Below are 25,321 nucleotides of genomic sequence, written 5' to 3'. Positions count from 1 at the left end.
TTCGGCCCATTTGCCAGAACATAGCTGCATAATGATTTGTTTGGAGTTTGTTGCTGATGACTGATATTGCAGAATGTTGGCAATGATGTAAATTACTGTTGGGCTGCCTTGAATATTTCAGTGCAAGTGGTGATTTCTTCTCTTTTTCTGTGTGCTTGTCTAGTCTCGGCAGACACCTGAGGGTGAGTTCCTTCCCCTTGATCAACTTGAACTGGATGTAGGTTTTAGTACAGGGGCAGATCAACTTTTTCTTGTTTCCCCCCTCACGATTTGCCACGTGATCGATGCCAAAAGCCCCTTTTATGACCTGTCCCAGCGAAGCATGCAAAGTGAGCAGTTCGAGATTGTCGTCATCCTAGAAGGCATTGTGGAAACCACTGGTGAGTAAAAATAGATACGCATCAAGTTTCTTTATTCCATAATGACGTTATATTACATGCACAACGCTTGTCACAAATTGGGTTCAATTTCTCAGTTCCCAATAATGAAAGTAATGACTTGCTTCTTATTTCTTTGTAACATTAAATTGATACTACTTTTAATATGAAGATTTACTGTGCTGGTGATTGTAGGTGTACCATTGACTCAGCAATACTTCCTGCCAAAAAAAGAGCAACTGAGATGACTTTTTAGAAATGATTATGATGTTCGGTTTTTATTACAATCTTGGATTTTCTGTAATCATAATTTTTCTTTAAAAATTTAAGGTTAAAGTAAATTCAGCATCATTACTGAGCATCCTGAACTCAGCATGCACATTCTTACTTTGGTGATTCAGAGTGTCATTCACTGATAGAGCTTTGATATGCTACTATGTGCAACCTCAGTGAAAATTTCCTGTGTGTGTGTGTGTGTGTGTGTGTGCGCGCGGGTGCATGTGCCAAAGCAGCATTTTAATTTCAAAGTGGGTCAGTAGATTTCCCCAGCTGAACCATGACCAAAATTCTTTAAAAGATATTTTTCTTCTTTTTCTGCTTTGGGATAAGGTACATGCTGTATGTTGTTTGTTAAGATGCAATGTAACCTTGGTATGTCCCAAATATAATTTGCTACTCTCTGAGGAGATCAAGGTTGTCAAAAGGAAAGAAACAGTAAATCAGAGTATATCGATTGGGGCCTAAGCCTTGCCCAGTTGGTTTGTAACCTGATAGGTGGATAATAATGTCTGAGATGTAATATAATGTCAACATAATTATATACATATATCTGTGTTTATCTCAATTGAGTTTTACCCTTTCTACAAGTAATGAGAAAGCAAGACATATTTCAGCTCTCAATATTTTTAACCAATATTATTTTAACAATCTTAAGCTAATTATTGTGTATAAACTGTACTATAGAAAGTGATATTGGCAGTAACATGGAAACAATCAAGTTTCATACCAAGGTGGGGCACTGTACATAATCATATATCTTTCACCTGGGTAGAAAACTTTGTCCAAGGAGCAGGGGGAGGAAGGCACTGTGGTTTTTCCACACCTGACACATAACACCTATTTGAAATTTGGACAAGATACTAAATCTCTAATAAGTTTCTTTTCTTTCTCTTTAAAGTAAGAATCATATAATAGCTACCTTGAAGCTGCTTGTCATATTCTAGTGTTTTATTATACTAATTATATCACTTTAAACATTAAGATTTTAAAAATAGTAAACACAACTCATCAGTATATATTGGAAATTTGATTTCTGTAGGCTATTTTATGGTTTAAGTCCTCTATTTAGTTTTTTGACTTAAAATTTAAATGATATGATAGTGTATTTCTGAAATGCCATATATTGATAAAGAATACAATCAATTTACAAAAGCTTTTAGCTAAAAAAATCTTCACATTTGAATTTCAGTTTTTAGTCATCTTATTTATTGAAGTAATAATGTATTGTTAGAACTGAAACAACAGATGTTGCTATTTTTATTGGCTTCTTTCTTATAGTATATGATTCTATCTTTGACACACCTGCTTATAACTTACCAGGTGCTTTTTATTATTCATCACTAACGTGAGAGAAGTTTCTGTTTCCCTTGACAGCCTTAGAGGCCTGTCATTAGTTCCACCCACCAATCTATCTATCTATTCATTTTTCCTGTTTGTCTTGAGTTTGCATTTCTTTCTGAAGAATGAGAACATTTCCCTACAAAATCACAGTGCAATTTAAAAAATCAGGAAATTTAACAATGATACAATTATCATCATTTGCTTCTTAGACCATGTTCAAATATTATTAGTTGCCCTAGTAATTTCTATCATAGGCATTTCCTCCCCGGTTCAGCATCAATTTAAGGATTATGCCCATCATTTATTGGCTTCTCTTTTTAGTATCAAGATGGGATAGTTCTCCAACCTTACATTGTGCTCTTCACCTTGACATACTGGGAGAGTATAGGCCAGGTATTTTGTAGAATGTCTCTCAAGTTGGATTTGTCCTAGGCTTCCTTATTAATTAATACTTTTGATTTTTGACTTCCACATGGGTATCTTAAGGGAATTTTGAAGCAGGTTGTTTTTAAAGTTTACTTATGTATTCCTTTTATAACTTACATGCCTTCATATTTCAAAGGATCATGATTAGTATATAATGTCTTAAGGTCATTAAAAGTTTTGTAATATTAAATTATTTTTTAGGACTGTAGGCTTTATTTTTACGCTTCCTCCCACCTCCTCCCCTTTAAAACAGAGCAACAACCAAACAATGAACTAGCAGAGAATACTATTCACAGAAAATAGGAAAACTTGAGCGGAGACTGAGTGTCTTATGTAGAGATTGCCTTTTATGAAGAAGAGATTAAAATCTGCTTCCTTTTAACCTCGTAATTAAGCCTGTTTTCTAGATCTAATATAGCAAGACAAACAGCATAAACATTACTCACAATTAATAGAAATTACTTCATGGAAAATTTATCTGACATTTTGCTTGTGTGTTTGCTCTAACTAATTAAATCCCACACTGTTCAAACTCTATAAAATCTGTCTTAATTTTCAGACCTCCCTGAGCCTGATAAGAATAGCATAAACATTTTTATGTCCATTTGATCATGTATTATGTTACTGAAATTTATGTAGACTCATTTTTTAAGGACGTCTCCTCCTCTGTCCTTTCATTGTCAGTAAATTTGACTTTCTCCTAATATTTATTGTTCAGAGTAAGACAGATGAGATCTTTTGGGATATTCTGAGACAGCACTATACTATTGCTGCCCTTTTTGTTTTTTGTAACAGCCTGTGAATAAACATTTACTCGTAACTTTCCACCATATTTAGCATTGAAATACTATGTTTTATTTTTTGATCATTCATTTCTTGGTTAGACAAGTACTTGGGTGTCTACGGTGCTAGGAAGCATTGGAAATGCTGGTGATATAGTGGTGACCAGTGCAGGCAGAATCCCTTTCCTCACGGAGGTTGTATTCTAACCGGAGGAGGCAGACCCCAAAACAACAAAAATAAGCAAGATATTACCAGATAAATGTGTTAAGAATAGAAGACAACACGGAGCAAGGTGTTGGGACCAAGAGTGCATCCCAGGCTACTTCAGGTTGACAGTTAGGGACCCAGTCTCTCTGAGGAGGCGATCCCTAAGCAGGGACCTGACTGTCAGGAAGGAGCTCCGGGACCCAGCTGGGGGAGAGCGGGGCAGGCGTGCTGAACGCCGGTACCGGGGCCCCAAGTTGGGGGTCACCTGGATCGATTCCTGGAGCTAAAAGAAGGTGGAGGTGGTTGGAGCAGATGAGCAATGTGCAGAGTGCAGTGGAGAAGTCAGAGGGCTGGGGCCGGGGGGGGCCCTCTTCACTACGATGATTGCTTTGCATCCACAGGGAGTGTTAAGATTTGATTAAAAAGCAAAGCCTGGATTTATGTGAAAGTAATAATTTAGTCATCTTAAACTGTATATAACAATAAAATAGAAATACTTTTTTTTTTTTTTTAAAGCATGAAGTATATTTAAAAATGAGTTCCCTGATGTGTTGGAAATGAATAAAACTTTAGATTTCCACTTATTATTGTATTGATGGTAATACTTCATCCCCACTTTACCCAACACACACACACACACACACACACACACACACACACACAATTGCTCTCTTGACGGCAGTCATCTGACAAGAATCTTCTGCTCTCATTTAGTTTCTGCTTCTTCCCATTCCTGTAGTTTCAGCAGAAGTGGTGGGGGTGTGGAGAAGGGGAGCTGAGAAATTCGAAGCTTCCTAATTTCCCTGGAAGTTTCAACTTCCAGCTTGGGACCACAATGATTACTTTCCTGCCTTCTTTGGAAATACTCCTCAGTCATCACACTCAGCCACTGTTGCCCTCCTGGTCCCAAGTGAGTTGGACTTTCACTCCCAACAAGGAGCACAAGATCTGCCTCACGAATAACCTTCCCCTCCGTGCTGGTCCAGCACATTCCTAAATACAGGTTACCTCTCGCTCTTGCTCTCTTTGCTGCTGCTCCCAGGAGAGAGCCCTGCTAGAGGCAAACAGCATTGCAGATTTGGCTCATTAGGACTGGATGCTTTCAAACTTCAATCTGCTCTCTGCTGCTATTTGGCAGTCTTTTTAATTGTCTTTTTAAGAGTCCTCCCAGGCTCTCTCTCCCATGGGAGCTATTTTGGACCTTTTCTCTCTTTCCATGCCCCCAGTCCCAGCTGTCCTATCCCTTCCTTGGCATATCATCGCTCCACCTATTCTATCAAAACGAATATAACACTTCCATTTTCATATATTTCTTACTCATGAATCCTTTTCTCATAGTTCTCTTGTTCTTTCCTGGTGCCTGTGGGGAAAAGTATCTTTTTGCTTCTCCCAAACCATCTCCTTTATTAGCTAGTATGTTGTGACTCAAGTTCCAATACTTACCATACCTGATACCTAAAATCCCATTGGCTCCATTTGCTTTCAGACATTTCCAGGTCTTTCTGCGTGAAAAACAAAACAAACAGACAAACAAACAAACAAACAAAATCTCATTATCTGTCACTTTTTTCTCAAGGTTGTTGCTGGGATTCAGACACTACATTATCCCTCCCTCTATAATCCATATTTTTCAGTACCTTATATATTGCATTGCTGGCCTTCCCCACTCCTCCTCTCTCTGGTGCTTCCTGTATCTGTCCCCTTGCCTTCTTTTCCTTAGAATCAAGATACCTTCCTTGTTCTTTTTTAAATGAATTCTCAAAGCACTCACAAATCCACTATTTTCTTTTATCTCCATCTGTGGAACCTCCCACCACCTGGGGTCTTACCGTTGCTGTTTATTTTCAGGGCATTTTAGTTCAAAGTCAGTTTGTCCAAACAGTAAGTCATAATCTAAACTTCAAATTACAACTTCCTTTGGAAAGTTTGTCTCTATTAGAGATTTTGATTCTATCCCAGACTTCTCCCCGCATCACTTTCTCTTTTATATCCAATTAATTTGTTCATTCCACAAATACCTGTGGAGAGCCTATTACAGGATGCACACTATTCTGGACCACAGGGGACACGCTAGTTAACAAAACAAAATTCCTGCCCTTATGGGTACATATATTCTTTTCAGAAAAAAATTTTAAATTAAATTAATTGGGGTAACATTGGTTAATAATAGTATATAATTTTCAGATGTATAAGATTATAGTTCAACATGTGTCCTGTTTTCCATGCTCCCCACTCAAAATCTAGTTTCCTTCAGTTACCATATATTTGACCCTTTTTTACCCACTTCACCCTCCCTCTTCTTCTTTCCCCTCTGGGTACATATATTCCTTATGTAGGAAACAGAAAACGAAATGAAGTGCTTCCTCTAGAATGTGAGAAAGTGATGAGTGCTGTGGAAAAAAATAAAGCAAGTCAAGAGGAGTTGGGAGTGTAGGGAGATCAGGGTAAGCTACAGCGAGAAGGGGACATTTGAACTCAGACACAAGGAAGGAAATACTTAGGAAAAGGGCCTTCCAGGCAGAGGGATCAGCAAATGCTCCAAAGGAGCAGGGTGCCTGGGTGTTCCTTTCTCTTAATTTGTAATGCCTCTCAATTCAACTGTCCCTCTTTAACCCCGCATAATGTCCTTCTGGATCACAGCAGTTGTCTCAGGAACGGATCCTGTCTGCTAGGATCCCTGCTTGCGTGCAGGTTGTGCACGGCCGCTCGGGAAATTTGCTTACAACGCTAATTTCATGGTATACCTGTGCTCAAAAATCTGTAATAATGACTCCGTATCAAAATGCTTGTCTTTCTTCCTGAGAAAGTTAGGCTGCTCTTCCTGATGTAATGGCCATAGGCTGGGGCTCACTCTCGAGTCCCGTGTCTGCAGTAATACCATTTTCACTGCCTCGGACGGCATTTCTGTCTCTCTCCCGCGGAGTGATAGGTGCCGTATTGGCTCAGTCTTCCCTGGGCACTTTAGGCCATGTGTTTTTCTTCAAAACACACTTTAAAAAAATGTTTTTACTAGGAAAGCGCTATTAAATACATGCTCATAATTGAAAAACGAGAAATATGTAAAATCAAACCTTTACTCTTCATTTCAACTATTATACTCTTAAGATATTGGTCATTAACTTTTCGAAGTCGGCATTCAGATCTATTGTTATTATGCCACGTGCTGTTTTATAACTTGCTTTATTGTATAATGTATCGTTAACACCTTTCATGTCAAATTATAATTCTGCACCATTAGTTTTAATGGCTTTATTGTATGCTGATCTATGTATCTCTCTTAATTTTTATTACCTATGTCCTAGTCTGGGATTTTTAGTCATTTCCTTTTTTAATAATGTAAATAGTCTTATAGTTTATAGTTTTAATTTATGTGCCACCTTTACAAATTGACTATTTTATGTAACTGTCTAGAGATGGAATTCTTGGGTAAAGGGCATGTGAATCTGTTGGTTTTTAATATATATTTCAGAGTTGTTATCTAGAAAGTGGCACCAATTCGCAATTATATATGAAGGTGCCTATTTCCTTACACCCTTGCCAACAATGGGTATTATAATTATTTTTATTTTGGCCAACTTGTTTTTTCCCCTTTCAATTATTAGTGAGATTGAAATTATTGTATCTATCATCTGTGGGTTTTATTTCATGAATTCTCAGTTAATATTGCTTGTTTGCTATTCTTTTTATGCATAAGTTGCTTGTATAATTACGCACTGTTATGATAAACCATGTTCTTAGTAGTCTGTATACTCTATCAAAATATTTTTTTATGTAGAGATACATATAAAATTTTATCACATTTATGTTGCATATGCTTTATGACAGCTTCAGATAAACTTGAAATTTGAGGACTTCGTTTCATGGCTGTTTATTGTGCATGTTATAGATCTCAGAAAGTGATAGATCCCAGTAAACGCTTCTGAAATGTTGTTATTTTTCACAGACTTTAGTAGAGCAGTTCTCTATTTTATAAGCTTGCTTTCAAAGTCACCAGTTGTCTCCTGTGGGAGATAAATTAATAAGTGCTTATTGATTATGTTGTATGAGGTATAAGATAGTACAGAGATGATTAGGGAGGATGTCCACAGTCAAGAGGGAGATAAAAATTGAGCTAAAATGAGTATTAGCAATATGTATTCAAACAAACATGAGTCAAGCTACCATGCGGGCCTAAATATTGGTGCCTGATGAACTTGTTCTTAAGGAGGCTGAGAAGCCCCCCCTAATGGCCATAGCAGGAGCTGAGACAGGAAGGTGTGAGCGGAGCTGGGCATTCTGGCCATAGAAACAGCAAGTGAGGATTCATTTTGTTGGTGGAGTCACATAACTTGGTATGGTCAGAGCACAGAAGAGGCAGAGTGGAAGTGGCTGGAGATGAGCCTGTCCCTGAGTCATAATTGCACCTAATTCTTCAAGCAATAGAGCCCTTGAATGATTTTAAGCAGGAGAATGCCATGATCATATTTGCTTGATAGAAAGATCCCTCTGGCTGCAGGCCGGAGACAGACCAATTATTAGGCTGTTGCAATAGGCGGACCTGAGGTAATTGGGTCCTGCGTGGAACTGTCTGGCTCAGGCAACCATGTGATTGTTGAAAATAATGAAAAAGGCCTCTGGTTCAAAGCCGTTCCTTATGATTAAACAGGAAGAAGAAGAAGGGCCCCGGGGTCCTCCCCACTGAGGTTCCACAGGGTGTTTAAAAGAAGCCAAGACACCCAAAGAATCAAAAGCTAAATTGAGAAAAATAAATAAAACAGCATGAAAAAACCATTGACTCTTCTTACTAGTGAAAAGCACTATCAAATTTTCTAATGACTAAAGCACAGAGCAGAAGCTCAACTTGTGAATAATTGAGATGTGCTTATAATTTTCCTCCTGGATGATTCTACAATATTCCGCTTTATTAACTGTAATTAATCATTACTCCTTAGTGATCCTTCAGAAGGTAGTGATCAGCAAGCCCCCTGGTGTGGTTGTAAATGAGGTAACACTCTCCTGACCATTGGAAATTTTATTCATCCTTCCTCATTGCCGTCTGAATCATTAGCCTGTGAGCTCCTCATACTTGGAGCCAGGGCCTAAATCAGGGGCATCTTGCTTGTTTCTTTGGTTTCCATGTTTTCACCCAGACTAATGCTACCTTTTAAAGTCATTGCTGCTGTTTCAGAAGACGTTCTACCTTATCAGATAAAAGTCCCACACATGGATATGTATTTATTAGAAATCTCAAAGTACTCTCCTCCAGTAATTTTTATTATATATTTATTAAATACTTATTGCTTCCTAATTATGATATATATATTTTTCTCTTTTAGAGATACCTTTCAGAAACTTTTTGAGTCAAAATAAAACTAAAAAAATTTTTTTGGGGGGGTTATTGATCTTTTTTAATCTAGGGCAACTTTTTATGAGCAATTTCTAAGTAAAACCCTACCCTATCGTTTTCTTTTGATAGGTCATTGTAGAAATTTTGAACGGATTTAAAATATTAATGCCTAAATATTGAAGCATGAAATCAGGTGGCCAACCATGTTGGTTGTCCTGTGACTGAAAAGTTTTCTGAGCCATGGGGCTTTCAGTGCTAAAATCAAGAGTCCTTGGGCAAACTGGGATGGTTGGTCACCTTACTTAGCAATCCAAGACTGCCAGTTAAAGCTTCCTACATGCCTGTTTCAGTTTAATTGAGAAATTTGTGTTATTAATAGTGGAGTAGGTCTTTTCAAACTCATGATGGGTGTTACTCTACCAGTTTCCTTAGTCTGTGTTTGTCAACATTGTCTCAAAATTAAATAAAATGAATATTTTCACTTACATTTTTCCTCTATTATTTTCATTGTTATCTTTTGTTGAATATTTAATTAATACAATCCTTAGCATCTTAGGATGGAAATTTCTCATTTTTTGTGTAAGAGGTTGGTATGGGTGAATTACTGGGAGTGATGTGGGTTGGAGAACCTTGACACTATTTGTCACAATCTTGCCTACAGCTGATATGAATAAAAGATATCAGCAAACCTTATGAATAACCTAGTTAATTTTTTAAAGTAGGCATAGGAGAGTTGTAATTGGGGAAAAGAGTTTTAGTTAAGATGTGGCATAGATCAGTGACAAGGAACTTCATATTTTAGACATTAACTAACTCGTTTTCAGAGACTTTCAAGGTGAGACCCTAGGATGACTAGCATTAGCACCCCATAGGATGCTTATTAAAATTTTGACTTTTGGCCCTAGTGAGTTTGCTCAGTGGTTAGGGCATAAGCTCTCAGACTGAAGAGTCCAGGGTTTGATTCCTGCCAAGGGCACATGCTTCAGTTGCAGGCTCGATGCCCAGCCCTGGTCAGGTTGGGGGGAGGAGGTAACCAATCTATGTGTCTCTCTCACATCGATGCTTCTCTCTTTCTCCCATCCACTCTCTCTGTAAAGCAGTGGAAAAAATACCCTCAAGTGAGGATCAAAAAAATAAATAAATAAAATAAAATTCTGACTTCTGGATCCTTGCCTAGACTTACATTGTTAAAATGTCTTGTGTTTGTGGCCCAGGATATTTGCATTTTTAAAAAGCCACCCAGGTGATTCTTAATTAAGAACAATAAAATTTGAGAACTCTTAAATTCAGCAACTGGAACAACCCCTAATATTTATTGGATTAAGTACTCAACTTCAATATTTTGGCTTAGTCTACCACACTGACATGTGATAAAAGTGAAAGACAGCATGGTTCTTTAAATTTCTGAAGTCTTCAGAGATGAAGTTTTATTTCAGTTCAGACTGTGCTGATCAATGTAGCCAAATGCAAATTAATGTGGGTAGAAAAGACTGAAAATCAGGAGTATGAATTAAAATGCATTGCTATTCATCATCATAACCAAGAACAAGATGTGACAACTATTGTGGAACATTGTGTGAAGATGTAATATAAATGCCAAACAAGGGTGTTAGTACCATTCACCGATGGAAAGAATTCTGATCACTGAAATTGCTGCACATGCATTAGACCAGAATAATGTGTATGGTTATTTCCCTTTTCATAGAAGGGGATATCATCATGCTTACTAAAAACTTCACAAGGACACTTCATAATTTTACGCTAAGACTAACACTGGCTATTGGACAATACAGCTAAACTATTTGAGAGCTTTTCTTTTCCTGGGTTAAATTTTGTGGAGATTGCAGAGATTAAAAATGAATATGCTTTTAATAGGAAATGATAAGATTGGAGATCCAGAAAGAGTGAGTTTATCTTAACAAATAAAGATGCTAGGCCCAATTTAACAGTGCTTCACTTTGATTAATTGTTACTTTGTTATTTCTATGCCTTAGGCTTTGTCTGAAGAAGAGCTGGGATCATTAACCCATTCAGCTCACTGAGGGGTGCTTAGAGCCGAAATTCAAGTGGGAAGTCATTGCTGCTGTTGTTATTGTTGCTTTTGAAAATAAATGTTGAGTGAGTTAAATATGAAGTAATTTTATAAACTGTGGCATTTTAATGTTTATTAACGGTGGTGACGGAGTGCCACAACTTGAGAAGATCTTGTCTTGGGGCCTGGGAGGGGACAATCAATTCCTTGTTGTCCAAGGGCCACTTAACCTTGGAGCATCACCTTGTGGTAATTATACATGGGGTGCATTTGCTGAACCTCTTGTGCCAAAAATATCCTCATAAGCCTGAGGGTAACTCTAGTTGTGCTGCATTCCTGCTGCCACCTTCAGAGAGGAGCGATGTTTAGAGCGTGTCAGAGGGATGATTAGATCTTAAAGGCTTTTGGAGAGAGCTTCTTAGGCTCCCTTATTTTGCTTAATTTCATTTTTATTTTAGATTTTTTTTGGTCATTCAAATTAGAAAATGTTCTGCCATTAGTTTTTAGAAACCTCTTTAGAGACATCCTAGGTAGTACCAAGTGTGTGCTTTACCTCAACATTTAGATACAGGTAAAAATCTGGCCCTTTGGAGGAAAAACTTTCTTCCAAATGCACATAATATGAGGAGATGAGTTTGGGAAGGTAAGAGTGCTCGGGGCCTTGGTGACAAGGGAAGGCTTGGACCTTATGAACCGAATGCATATCTGTTTGTGATGAGCTATCAGCACTTTTTAAAGTACTTTTTCTGTGCTAAGGGTTTACTTTCTGACTCATGCTCCTGATTCAGCAGTTTCCCAGAAATGGCTCTAATCCTTCCGTATTTGGCAGCCTTACTGAGAGAATGTAGAGAGAAAATGATACAGCCTCTTTATATGTGTGTATTTATTCAGATTAGCATTATCAGTTCCAAAAATGTTTCAACATGTGCTCTGTTTCTTTCTAGTTTTGCTTTGCTCTACAATTTCTCCCAGTGGTCTTTTCTCAAATGTACTTCATTACCACCCATTTTAATTTTTATACATTAAATGCAAAATGCAAAGATTTATTAAACTTATATGGCTATTCTCTTCATTTAGTTAAGATGTTAATATTTTATAAACTGTAAATTGTAGAATGGTGGTGCCTCACAATTATTCTTTATTAAGAAGTTCAAGTGGCGGTAAGTTTTAAACACTAATTTGTTAAAATTGAGGACATATTTTGATCTTGAATTTTTTGTTGTTGTTAATCCTTACCTGAGGATATTTTTTCCATTGATTTTTAGAGAGAGTGGAAGGGAGGGGAGGAAGGAAGGGAGAGAGAGAGAGAGAGAGAGAGAGAGATAGATAGATAGATAGATAGATAGATGTGGGACAGACACATCGATTGGTTGCCTCCCACACTCACCCAGACAGGGGCCAGGGATCAAACCTGCAACCCAGGTATGTGCACTTGATCGGGAATTGAACCTGAGACCCTTCGGTGCAGGGTCTGACACTCTAACCACTGAGAACACGGCCAGGGCCGATCTTGAACTTTTTATGTCTATCCAATGTTCTTAATTCAGTTACTGAATATTGTTTAAATTGGGTCTAACAAACTGAATTTAGCTTATCTTTAAAATGCATGTGAATTGTTAGTTAAGGAAGGGACCTGACCTTAGAGAGTGTTTTCCTGTGTTTCAGGTTCTACTAGACCAGAGGTACAGATGCCAGTTAAAGTAGCGTATTTTATTCAACCGATCATTTAATTATGACATGATATCTTTCCTCTCTTGGATATGTGTGGTACAATCTAATATGCTACTTTGACCTTTGAAGGACCTATTTCTTTATTTTCTTTGCAGTAGAAGCCATGATATTATCAGAACAGGAAAAAGTTGACAGAAAGAAAAAAAGGGGCACATTTATGATTTTTCAATCTTAGTTGTCACCTAATTCAATAGGAGAATTGGAATGATAGAATTATAAAGATAAAATATGCTGCAGTGATAATCTAATCAAAACTTCTCTTTACTGGAAATGGAAACTATGCTTGTGTGAGATAAAAGAACTTGCCCATTTTTTCAAAATCAGTTGGCAAAATAGTCTGGAATATGTTTCTGTGCTTTGAGAGTTATTCTGGCATTCTTCCTATTACCAATGATGTCTCACTCCTTTAATGCATTTCTTGCTTACTTTAACACAATTTATGGTCATGGAGACTACATATTGCTAAGAAATGTCAATGATCTTTTTTCTCCTTGTTACTATGGTCTAGCTTTGGATCAGCTCAGCTAGTTGCCTAGCTGAGCAGAGGGGAAGGCCAGTCAAAAGATTAATGCCTTATAAATAGGCCTGGTCTTGAAAAATATCAATAAGTTCTTCCCTGAGCAAATATAATGAGAGTGGTGGTTATTTAAATACTCATATTTTTAAAGCTATGAATTAAGCAACCTCTCTATATAAAGCACTAACCCAGGCACTGGATACACAGTGATGAATAAGAAACTCTGTGGTTCCCAGCCAGCCAAACTCATAATCCAGAGAGAGAGAAAAACACACAAGCGGTGACTGACGAATGGTATAAATTAGGATGTATACCAGGAGACCAAGGGATGTGTGAGGCCACAGCCTAGGATCAGGAAGGTAGGTGGGAGTTTGCAAGGCAAAGAGAAATGGAAAGAGCGTTATTGGAACAGTGAACCAAGTTAGAAGACCTGAAGTGTAGGAGAAAGAGAAAACTTGCTATCTTTAAGGTACTGAATGACAATCATAGGGTTCGAGGTGTAGAGTATGTGTGAGGTCACGGGGGAAAGGAGTCCCAGCAGATGCTAGTGAAGAAGACAGGAAAGAGTAGCACCTTTTAGTCATTTTTGTGTTTGCACTTAATTGTTACGCATACTGGAGAGTCACAGATTTTAAGCATGAGAATGACATGATTGCAATTACATTTTAGGATGAAAAATGACTCTGACTGACCTTGGAGAAAGTATTTAAGTGGGGTGAAACTGTGGAAGTGGGTCAACCAATTAGGGTGCCATGGCAGGAATTTAGATGAGAGGTCGCTAGTGGAAGCTTGAAGAAGCAGCATCCGCTTTTGGCTAGGCTCTTGGGAACTTGTCAAACACTTGAATGAGATTTGATGTTGCCCTTAAGGAAATTTGAAGCCTGGCTATGAAGGAGAGCCATTTAAGATGGTAAAAGTGCAGGCTCAGGGGTGCAAAAATGAAGGGAAGAGGCAGCAGAAGTTTCTAAATTCAGATTTGTACTGAAGAGTGAGATATATAAAGTGGAGAAGGCTAGAAAGGTAAGGCTGGGAAGGCACTGGACAGCCTAGGGTGCCAGAACTTCAGTTATTCGGCAAAAAAAATCACAGGTCTTTGTGCAGGAGAGCGCTATGATCTGATTTGTACTTAAGTCTCTGGACAATAATGTGTAAAATAACAATAGTGTCTATAACTTTGTATTTCTCATTCTGTTGTGTTCTGTGTTCATTTTGTTCCTCTTGGGAGAGGAAACACAGGTTAAATGGATATAATTTAAATTCATTTGGCTTTTGAAACATGCTTTACTTCAAAGTGATAAGCATGTTTATAATTCAGATGAGATATGCTCAGTGCTTCAATAAAAAGAAATGGTCTTAAATTATTATTTTAAACCAAAATTTGTTGCTAAAATTATTTTCTAAAGCGTATTAAATATTTAGAATATTTACCTTCAAAACACAATCTTAAAGACACAGTGATATAAAAATAAAGCATTCAATTAAAATTGGAATTTAAAACCTTTTTTAGAAGAAATCTGTGAAGGTATTTAAAATCATTTGATTATACATGTGTACTCTAATTTAAAATTAACTTCTCGAGAGCACTTTTGAACGACAGCCCATTTGTCTTTGAGAGTTCTTTAAGAAATAAGATTATAACCGAAGAAAAAATAAAATCTCAGACATTTGATATGTTAAAATTACATGACAAATTTTATAGTTACAGAGGTTATGCTGTTAGTGACACTATTCATTTAATAAAATGCTAGGAGTATCTGAAATTACAAAATGTCGATTTGTGTACATGTGCACCGCTATATTTTACTGAGCTTTCTTAAGGTTAATGCAGAGCTGCTCTTATTATTATTTTGATTTGTGCAGTTATCTGAATAACTTTCTTCAGTAACTGCTGAGTATAGAGAAATTATCCCTCTTTTTGGTTAAAATACGTTTCAAACTGATTTAGAAAAAAAAAAGGTATAGGTAAATCACATTTTTTTAGGGCTCAGGTATTTTCTTTTGATGTGTCACCAGGGTCAGCCTAATTTGTTACACATTTCAGGCTCATGCAGTGGTTCTTACTCTGCACCCAAAAGTGAGAATAGAGCGTAACTTGTTGAAAAATGCTTTCCTTGACACATTTCATCTTCTGGAATTGTGACAGCAGTTTTGTGCCATAGGAATGGGTGTATTGCCTTCCCACGTTAACTTTGCTGTGCCCCTGAAATAATGTGGATTCTCATTGGAAAATGAGGATCTTACACGACTGGCAGAATAAAATCTGATGCAGTGGATAAAAGTAAATTCTGTATTACTGTTACATTATACATGTAAGGTTTTACTTTACCTTATTTATAAATATAAGTAAAATGTTCCATTTTACTTTTAAGCTACACATATACCTTTAGTGCAGAGCTGAGACATGAAGTATAATTTGACCCTGAAGAGCTTTTAATGACTCATCTGGGCTTTTAATGTTTCCTTTGGGATTTTATTCTACCACTTAATGGTCCATGTTTTAAAATAATTTCTTTAGAGGTTCAAAAATCTTCTTAAAGAAATATAACTTCATTGGTAATAAGGTCAACTACAGCAATTTGGTTTTTAAAAAATCAAATTCTTCAAATTGTTACTGGTTTTGATCACATTCCCCCACTGTCATTCACTAGTCAGGTAATAATGTTTAGTTTCTTTTTTGTTTTTCCCCACCCTTTCTAAAATTCTCTTTTGGAGATTTGCTTTCTGTTATTTTCTATTTTTTATATCTTCCCTCCTCCACCAACTACCTTGGTGTTTTGGCAATATAGTTTTCTTTGAAAGTTTTCTTTTATGGAAAATGGTAATATACCTTCTCTGCTTGTCTCTCAAAGGTATCTTGAGAATTCACATAGATCATGTATAAAATGTGTTGCAGAATAGAAGTCCTACATTAGAAAACGTCTTCAAACTCATGTGTCTTTTATTTTTCAGTCCCCTCACCCCCACTCCTGCTCCACCTATTTAATTACATGAACTTTCAAGGTTCTACTTCCAGTATTTTTTCTTTAAAATGTTTGATTAATATTTTTGTGTCAAACTTTAGTTCTTGACAATATTCTTAACATTTTATTAACTGTTTGATGTAATCTACACAGACCTACCAGTAACCTGAAAATTAATTTATGGAAAGAGTATAAACTAAATTTATTTAAAAAGTTGTATCTTTCAGTGTTTACAGAATACTCTAGGTCCTTTTAGATGGTTTCTCACATTAAAAGTTTGATTATATTGAAAACATCTAGAGTGCAGAAGTTATACATGGTATTAACTTTTTAAAATGGTATTTAGAATAGTCTATATCTGCCTGGCTAGCTACTGTGATAGAAAGAATGCTGAGTTAGAATCCAGTTCTGCCCTTACTGGCATGTTGTCTTTGCCAAGTCAAATGGTATTGTTGAGTAATATTTTCTTACTTACAATATATGAGTGATATTTCTTGTCCTGTTTTTCCCTAAGGCAAAGAAAATTTATATTTTATGAAATTCTTAAATGCTATAATATATAAAATATAATGATTTTGATGAATGAAAATGATTTATGCATTATTTTCTTATGTCATTTTCATCTTATTAGTATTTTATTTATATTATTTCTCAATTATGTTTCATTAACTTTTATGGTTGTATCAAAATTGTAATAGCACTTTGTATTATTTTGTATATATTTTCAGTAAAGGTACATCCTTGGTTATTCATTGTGACCTCATTTTTTTTTTTTTTTTTTTTTTTTTATGACAGTGTATTTATAGCCAGTAAAGCCACTTGACATGTTTTTATTTTTATAGAAATGGCCCTATGGCTTACTTTTATCTACTGTGTTATGTACTTACCTTTACGTATTTTATAATACTCTCCTCTAATGGGGGTAGTGAGATAAATGTCTGGACTACTTTTTATTGATGTCAGTTTGGAAGGGGGATATTTAAAAGATCATATGTTTTCAAAACTTTTGTGTTGTTATAATAGTTTATACTCCTTCCCTATTAATTTACCACAGATTTGACTTTACTTTTTGGAAATTTATGTGGTTGGTTCTTGAAACCACTGGAGCAAATGTGTCACCCTTAGTAAAAAGAGTGAGTTTTTGCAGAGTTAACTTACCTGTTAGAAGAATGTGTTGCATGATATTTCAACCTGCCGATTTAAAAACATGTTGGGTATTACAGAAGACTGGGCTGTTGAATTTAAGAGAATTAGCACACACAGGGATTATAGACTTTAGGGTCAGATTGCCTGGTTTTAAAATCTATAGACCATGTATTATTTCATGATTCTGGGCAAGGTGACTGACTTTCCTTTGCTTTGATATTCTCATATGGAAAATGGAAGTAGAAATTTTACCTATCTCTCTTTTTTGTTGAGAAGGGGAAATTAAATTAATTATATCAAAGGAGATAGTAGAGTGAGTATATTTTCTAATACTTAAGTGCCATCCAGTAAATATTACTAATTGTTATTGTTATAATCAAAATCATCAATATTCCAGAATTCTTAGTTTAACTCATTTTTGAAGACTAATAATGTATTAACCAACATATATAATATACACTAATTTCCTTAGACTAAATTTTAAAACTATTGATGAAGGATGCACCCTGATGTGAAATCATAATGAAATTTTATTAATGAGTACCAAAAATGAAGGCTTCCTCTGTATCAACAGGTTTATATTGATAAGTGCAGGTTTAGCATGATGAGAATGAATTGAAAATTATATTTATTTATGGCAGCTTGGAGGCATTAACTTTAAAATTTACAGTTTTTACAGTTAGCTTTGTCAGCCAGACAGAGAGGAATTCACCTGTTCTTTCATTTTTAATGCTATAAAATGTAATAATTTTCTAACAACAGTAAAGGGCTTTTCTGTTAGTAAGCCACAGTAAATTAATAAGTTCCTTTTGAACTGGTCCATGACCCACATGTAATAGTCACTGTTCAGAGTATTCATCTGAGATCTTATTTTATCAATAGCTATATGTTAGGTCCTAATTGAGTTAGCTTTTCTTTTTTCATTTTGTTATGCTATATATTTGAAAGCATTTTTCAATAGTTTAATCATTTTCTAAACCCTCACCAGTATAGCATTACATTGGCCTACAATGACTGCCAAAAAAGGTAATTATTGTGACTTTTCATCATCAATGAGAAGCAAGGACTGGAGACTAATCCACTGTATATCTAGAGCAGAACACACTATGTAAGTCAGTTTTTAAAAACAGAATGAATAAAAATCATCAATATTTTATTATAAAACAAACTAATGAAATATTGTTGAATAAGAATAACTTTAAATCATAAAGCTTGAATTAAATTTGCAGTGTTTTCTTCCCAATAGTATTGTACGAATTAGGCATGCATTTGGTTATAAATAGTGGAAAATCCAGCTAGTGACTTCAAAAGCTAGAGGTTTATTTTTCATCTGTAACAAGATGTTCAGAAACAGGCTGTCAGGCTGGTCCAGCTGCTCAAGGATGTAATCAAAGACCAGACTCCTCCTGCCTTCCTGCTTTGCCATCTTTAACATTTGTCTTTCCTGCTGGTTGTCATGAGGCTGCTGCACCTTTAGGAATCATTTCAGAGTTACAAGCAGAAAGTAGGGGGAAGAAGCCCCATGAGAGGCCTTGGCATTGCCTTTAGGACAGGACATTTCCTAGGAAATTATTGTATTGGTCAGAACCTCCTACTCCCTTGCCCCAACTGGATGAGTATTTTTAGCTGTGCATAATTTCTTGATTTCTTGGATTAAATAAGGATTTTTTTTGGAAGAATAATGGGACAGGGAAATTTAGCCAAGTTTTAAAAGTTATTTTAATAAAGCAATATAATGAAAAGTATTGTTTTTAAATGTAATTTCTCATAATTAATTTTAAAGTGCAAATAATCAAATGCAAGACTTTTTATTTTTCCCCCCATAAAGCTAACATAAAGTAGGAAAAATTATTGATAGAGGAGTAAAATTATTCAGCCTAGTGATTTGGTTTTTACCCAAATAACCAAACGTGCCTTGTTTTGATATGAACTAAGGCTGAAGTATAAGGAAAGAAAAACAGCACAAGCTTTTCTCACTGCCTCATTAATTTTACACCTATAAGAATTAAAACCCATATAAAATGTTATGCAAATACTCAATTTTATTTTGTCCTTAATTGTGGATTCATACACTGAGCCTTTTTCTCCTAAACATATTCTGGTTTGAATCTCATCACAGATTTATAATGTTCTTCCAGGAGATGGTTTTTTATCTGCAATATACTGTAAATCATACCATCCAATAAGCTACAATTATTCCCTACCTAAGCTCCGGTACAATGAGCTTACCAAAAATTGAAAATCACATTTCAAAAGTAATTTAGCAATTTTTTAAAAAAAGAAAAAGCATGTAATTCATTTAAACCCTGTGTTGTGATTCATATAATAATAGAGAAGGATGTGGCATAAGGATGTTCTTTTCAGAGGAGCGTCTGATTAAATGCCCTCCTTGAGTCTGAGGTCAAGGCAGCCTATTCAGATGAAGTGTTTACTGTACCAGCATTTAAAAAGATGAATAGAATTTACCCAGCACCAAGAGCAGAGGCTTGCAGCAGTGATGCCGTGCAGTGTGATTTGGGGAAAGTTGTGTATGTGCCCTTCTCAGTGGGACACAAAGTAAGAGATGGGGCTGCCAGATCATGAATATAATCATGAATATATTTGGGAATAGCAGAATTCTCAACAGTTTTAAAAATGCACATTTTTAAGGCAAAAATTTTACGATGATATCATTAGCTTCCATTGCCTAGCTCTTTTTTTTTTTTTTTTTAAGTTTTTGCCACAGTACCTATGCTCTTTACCAGTGTTTTTGAATAAAAGAATTTACCTAGTTAAATGAAGGGATATCATTTTCTGAAATACACATGCTATATACATGCTCGAGTTGTTCTGAATAAGCCAGATAACTCCTTTGGGTATCTTTTTAATCTAGGTAACTAGTGACTTTTGCTTATAAAATTAATTATTGTATTTATATATTACTGCCTTATAGAGTTGTTGTCATATGAAATTACCTTTTAAAATAGGTGACAAGTGAACAGATTTTGCTTTGGGGAAAAAAAAGTTTGGTTTGTCAGTGCTTTTTCAAATGAAATAATTCAATTCACTATTTTTTGTTATACTAAGTGAGCTTGTCAAGATGAAAATGCTAATTCATTTTAGTTGGTCTTTGTGTAGCAAAAAATTATTATAATGCTCTACTGACATACATTGCTAGTACAATTAGTATATATTGATTCTAACTTGCTGGGAGAGGGTAAACACGTTAAAATACACCTTTTGTTTAGTCACAACCTTTCCATATTAGGCATTATTTTCTCATCTTTATAGATTAAGAAACAATTTGGGAGTAACTTGCCTTTTCTATGTCAGAGTCTCCATTTAAATCTTGTGAGATAAGCCAAGATACCTACCTGATAGGTAAAAAAGTGCTAGTAGTACAATTCATTTTTTCCTGCCAAAGTGAAACTGTAGAGGTACAACTTGGTAAAAAGTGAGTTTTGTGCCCTGTTTGATTCTGCGTATCTATGTATTTTAAATCTCTAAGTGTCCCAGATATCCCAGGACTCCCTTGGTGCTATGGTATTTGTCACTGTTTGCTAATTAGCATAGCATTTATGGGTTTTTCTATTTTACAACCCTCACTTCCTTTTCTTCATGGCGGTTTCTTTTACTTTTCTTACCTTTTGTGTTTAGATAAATGAAAGACAATTGGAGACTTCAGTGGACTCTAGAAACATAAAAAACATCTTACAGAGTTATATTTTGAAACAGGATTCAAAAGATTTGTGACTTTAATCACTTTTTTCTTTTGTATCACCACTTGGTTTGAAGTTTTTCCAGGCCGGCATCCTGAGTAGCTCATTAGCTGTTCATTTCGGCCTTTTTTGCATGTCTCACTGCCCATCAAAATTCACTGTGCAGCTCTGGGCCTGCTAAAAACAATCTGGCAAGATATCATTCAAAAGCGTGCAGTATTTACAGATCACCTGAAAGTACTAGGGATTAATCAAGGTAGGAAAGCACAAAAACCCATTTAGCTTTTATCAGTGATTTGTTTTAAAAGTGGAAAATAAATCAGATATTCATTGGCTTCTAGGAAACAGAAGCCAAGTCTGCCCAACACAACATAAGAAAATGCAAACAAATAAAAACTTTAGAATTGATTTCTGATTTAACCTATTGTTATGTATACATTTTGGTTTTCAAAAATCTACATTCCTTTATACGGATTTAGATTAAACCATCCAGTTTACTGATGGCAAAACCCAGTTTTGACTATTGAAAAAGATTCTTTCTCTAGCAGATTCCATTTTATCTTTTCTTAAATTACAAAGTTAAATTGTTAGGTTTTAATTACTGTGTTTGAATTGGCTACTACCCTTAAACCTAATTCACAAGAGGTTTTTTCTTACTCTATATGAATTATAAATTCAAATTTATAGTTAAAAACACACATTTTTACCTTCTGCAAGGTTAACCTCTAAAATTTTGCTTTTCATTGAGATACTGTATAATAAACATTTTAGTGAATTGTCAGCTTTATTTCCATGTTGCCTTGAAGGGAAACAGTCTTTTTCCTAGGAAAATAAAATAAATTTATCTTCCTGAATATTTTCATTAGTTTTAAGTTTGTCTTTTGAAGCCTGAGTCAGTGATAACCACCTGTATTGTCTTGGGTGAATGCTTTTATTGTATCAAAGGAAGTTACATGCAATTCCTTGTTATCTTGCATTTTAAGGCTGGAGCTCCAAAGCTGAAATTTCTAAATGATAAGGGCCTCACATTATAAATAAATATTAAATACATTTATATAAGATTTTCATAAAGATAACGAAACTGTTTCAGTACTGTTAACCCCCATTGCCAACTTCCATTTGGAAGGGTATTGTTGAGATTTATTAATGCAGAGTGTGTCTGAATACTGGAGAGTGTTTGCCTGAGGCTTTTCTCCATCCTGTCCCATAGAAGACTGAAGAGGAGGAATCTTAGTGAGAGTCCCTAGGAGAAGTTGACATGTTTGCTCCTCTTGAAGTTTGGTGAATATAAGTGCATATAGAGAATGTCAGGATAGATCCAAGTTTTGTGGGGCTTAAAGCTTATATACTATGGGGTTTGTTTACATTAAACTATCACTTTTGCAATTTTTTATTAAATCTTCACCTGAGGGTATTTTTTCCATTGCTTTTCAGAGACAGTGGAGCGGGGTGGGGGGGGGGGGGGGGAGAAAAGAGAGAAACATTGACGTGAAACACATTGATTGGTTGCCTCCTGCATGCTCCCAGACCCAGGCCAGGGATCAAGCCTGCAACTGAGGTACATGCTCTTAACCAGACCCTTCAGTGAGCGGGCTGATGTTCTAACCACTTAGCATACCGGCCAGGGCACTTCTGCAAATTTTACAAGCTATTTGATTGTATGAATACATTGCTAAGCTCTTTACAGAGATTTGGAAGGGGCCTGTTTGGAAAGATTCCATCCTGAGCTTAAACTTCTTATCTTTACGATTAATCCATCTCTAATATAAACTGATATTTGCTCCCTACTCCCTGAATTCATGGAAATTTATTAGAGATGCTTGAGATGACAGAATTCTACAAGACTGGAAGCAGCTAATGCATGTAGCATTTGGCATGGCAAGGGTGCCTCAGTTGCCATAAGCTGACTGCGTGTGAGAGCAAGTAGCTGGGCTTCATCTCTCCGAGGGGAATCCTGCCCAATAACGCTGCCTGCTGGAGGGGAGGACACCTTCCAGTAAGAAAATCTAGAATGGCTCCCTATGGTCACATCTGAGAAAGAAGTCATTACAGCCCCCACACTTTGAAAAGTGATGTAGTGAAGTACTAAGGGTAAGAAATTGTGAGCTGCCTCAAAACACATACACACACACACGAACCCATGTACACATGCACACACGTGTCCTATAAAAGAACCAGCAACTAATGATTGCTAGAATGGAGAACAAGGCAAGCAGCCTGTGCTAAACAAGACAGAACTAGAGAGGTACCAGTATTTCACTCGTCTACCACTAATCCCCACTCCCACTGCCCTTTCCAATTTTGCAGAACAGCAGATGGGAAGAAGGGTGAGGGAGGAGATGAAGAGAGTGAAAGATCAGACCACTAAAATGGAGTGAAAAAAATTAAATTTGAGATTGAGTTTGATTTTGCACAATATTGAATCATTTAGTTATAAAAGTGAATTGTAAATTATTCACTTAAGGAACTGTTCCGTACCTGAAAGTTACCTGAAAGTTGAGATGTTGTCATTCATTGAAGAATGAAGATCCAACGAAGTGAGTTAAAGGGCAGAAAACAAAGAAAAATGGCCCTGGCCAGGGGACAGTTGGTTGGAGCACCATCTTTGGCACCAAAATGTTGTGGATTCGATTCCTGGATTGCGGGTTTAGTCCCCCGTCAGGGTGCATACATTAGGCACCCATCAATATTTCTCTCTCTCTCAAATCAGTAAATATATCCTTGGGTGAGAAATAAAAAAAAGAAAAGAAATATGAAACCAATTTTTCTGTCCACACCAGGTTCAGGGTGCTCAACAAACAAGTTCTTTGTATGTAACTTTCAGTCAAGTAATAGTGAGGGTTTTAGCTTGCTGGACTTTGCACCCTCATTGTGGGCCTGTCTCCAGGTCACTGGAATGAATACCTTAATCTGTGCTCCTGTTGACACAAACCACCAGAGACTTTAAGACAGTCAGCCTTACAGGGTAAGAACAGGTTTATGTGGCAGCTTTTTCCACAAACATGAAAGAAAACACTGGATATATGCTTAGTAAAATTCCTTATTATTTTCTTTTTACCTGGGATGTAGGTAATTAAATTCACTTGAATTATTGTTGTTAATACAGTGTGTTTTTGAATATTAAGAAGTTCAGGTTAAAAATGAAACTAGGGGCATATAGAGACATTTTCGTTTTGAAAATTCAGTTTTCCTTAATATTATCGTAGACGGCTTTATTTAATTACTATTTTAATATTTACTTCTTCCAGAATAGTCAAAATTTCTGAAGAAAGTCATGGTTTGTATATTTTTAAGCTCCCCTTTCCCATTATCTTTTTGGAAGAAACAAAAAGAGAACTGAGAAATTCATAGTTTTGAGTGACAGGCCTTGGACTGTTTCATAGAAAGCTATTTGGTTTGGCTTAAGCAATTTAAGTTTTATTCCTCTAGTTTGACACAGTAAAATATGTAGTAAGTTCAGTTTTGAATTTTAAGTTATAATTCTTGACTGTTAGAAAAAAGTTATGCCCTAGGGCAGAGTGTATAATTTATTGTGCCATTAGTTAGCTTTTGGAAACTTGCAGTGTCTTTTTTTTAAAATAATTTTTAAAAATTGACTTTAGAGAGAGAGAGGAAGGGAGGGAGGAAGGGAGGGAGAGAAAGAGACTTGTCGTTTCACTTATTTTTATGTATTCATTGGCTGCTTCTTGTATGTGGCCTGACTGGGAATCAAGCCCACAACCTTGACGTGTGGGGACGATGCTCTAACCACCGGAGCACCTGGCATCACTTGAATCATTCTTGGAGTTTCTGTTTCCTACACTCTTTCCTCTTTCTGTCTTGTCCTTGTAAACTGCACACAGTATTCCTGAGTTTATCACACATTGGTTGGTATAATGAATCATAAACTTAATTATGATACAGGTCATTTTAATGGCCAGAGCCTGAGCCTATTTGAAAACTAAGAGACGCTCAAGTATTCTTGCTATCTTATCTCGTCTTTGTAGAGTGGATGAAAGTGACAGGGAGTCACTAGTAAGTAAAAATCAACAAAACAAAACAAAAAGATCTAAACTGGACTCTGCTCATGGCTACCCTGGGCTAACTTTAACATCACTTACCAACCCTGAGGCTTAACAGCGTGTATGTTTAATGAAGCAATAGAAATTGTAAAGAGTAATGAGCGTGGGGGAAAAAGAACAGACTCTTACTCTTGAAATGATATATGTAAAAGAAAATCAGAAAAGACTTCTGGAATAGGGACAAGGTATATTCTCCCACCTGAAACAGAAAAAGTTTCAGAAATGCAGCAAGCTAAATGAAACAACAATTTTCAGGACATTGGACATCAGATAAGGAAGGGCAGTGATCTCTGGGAGAAGAAACAAATGAGGTGTGAGCCCGATGACCGCCCCTGCTTAACTTCCTGCAGAGTTTCCAGACTGGGGTGCAGAGTGGGGGAGCCCAGGTGGAATCTGGAGCTTGCCCTAGATTGAGGAGCGGAGCTGGAAGCCCAGAG

At 36.2% G+C, this 25,321-nt stretch overlaps 1 protein-coding gene across 1 annotated transcript in view; it reads left to right on the top strand.

Annotated features, from left to right (window-relative positions):
• The window catches only part of KCNJ3 (potassium inwardly rectifying channel subfamily J member 3), a 126,064-nt gene that overhangs the window by 10,909 nt on the left and 89,834 nt on the right, over nucleotides 1–25,321 (top strand). The window contains exon 2 of the mRNA XM_087819843.1: nucleotides 164–380. Within this exon, the coding sequence (XP_087675969.1) occupies nucleotides 164–380 (217 nt within the window). The remainder of the gene's footprint in view (nucleotides 1–163; nucleotides 381–25,321) is intronic.

Source organism: Miniopterus natalensis, chromosome 8, assembly GCF_054644295.1.
Source record: "Miniopterus natalensis isolate mMinNat1 chromosome 8, mMinNat1.hap1, whole genome shotgun sequence".
NCBI lineage: Eukaryota > Metazoa > Chordata > Mammalia > Chiroptera > Miniopteridae > Miniopterus > Miniopterus natalensis.
Note: the sequence above shows the minus strand (reverse complement) of the source record. Positions and strands in the feature narration are given on the sequence as shown.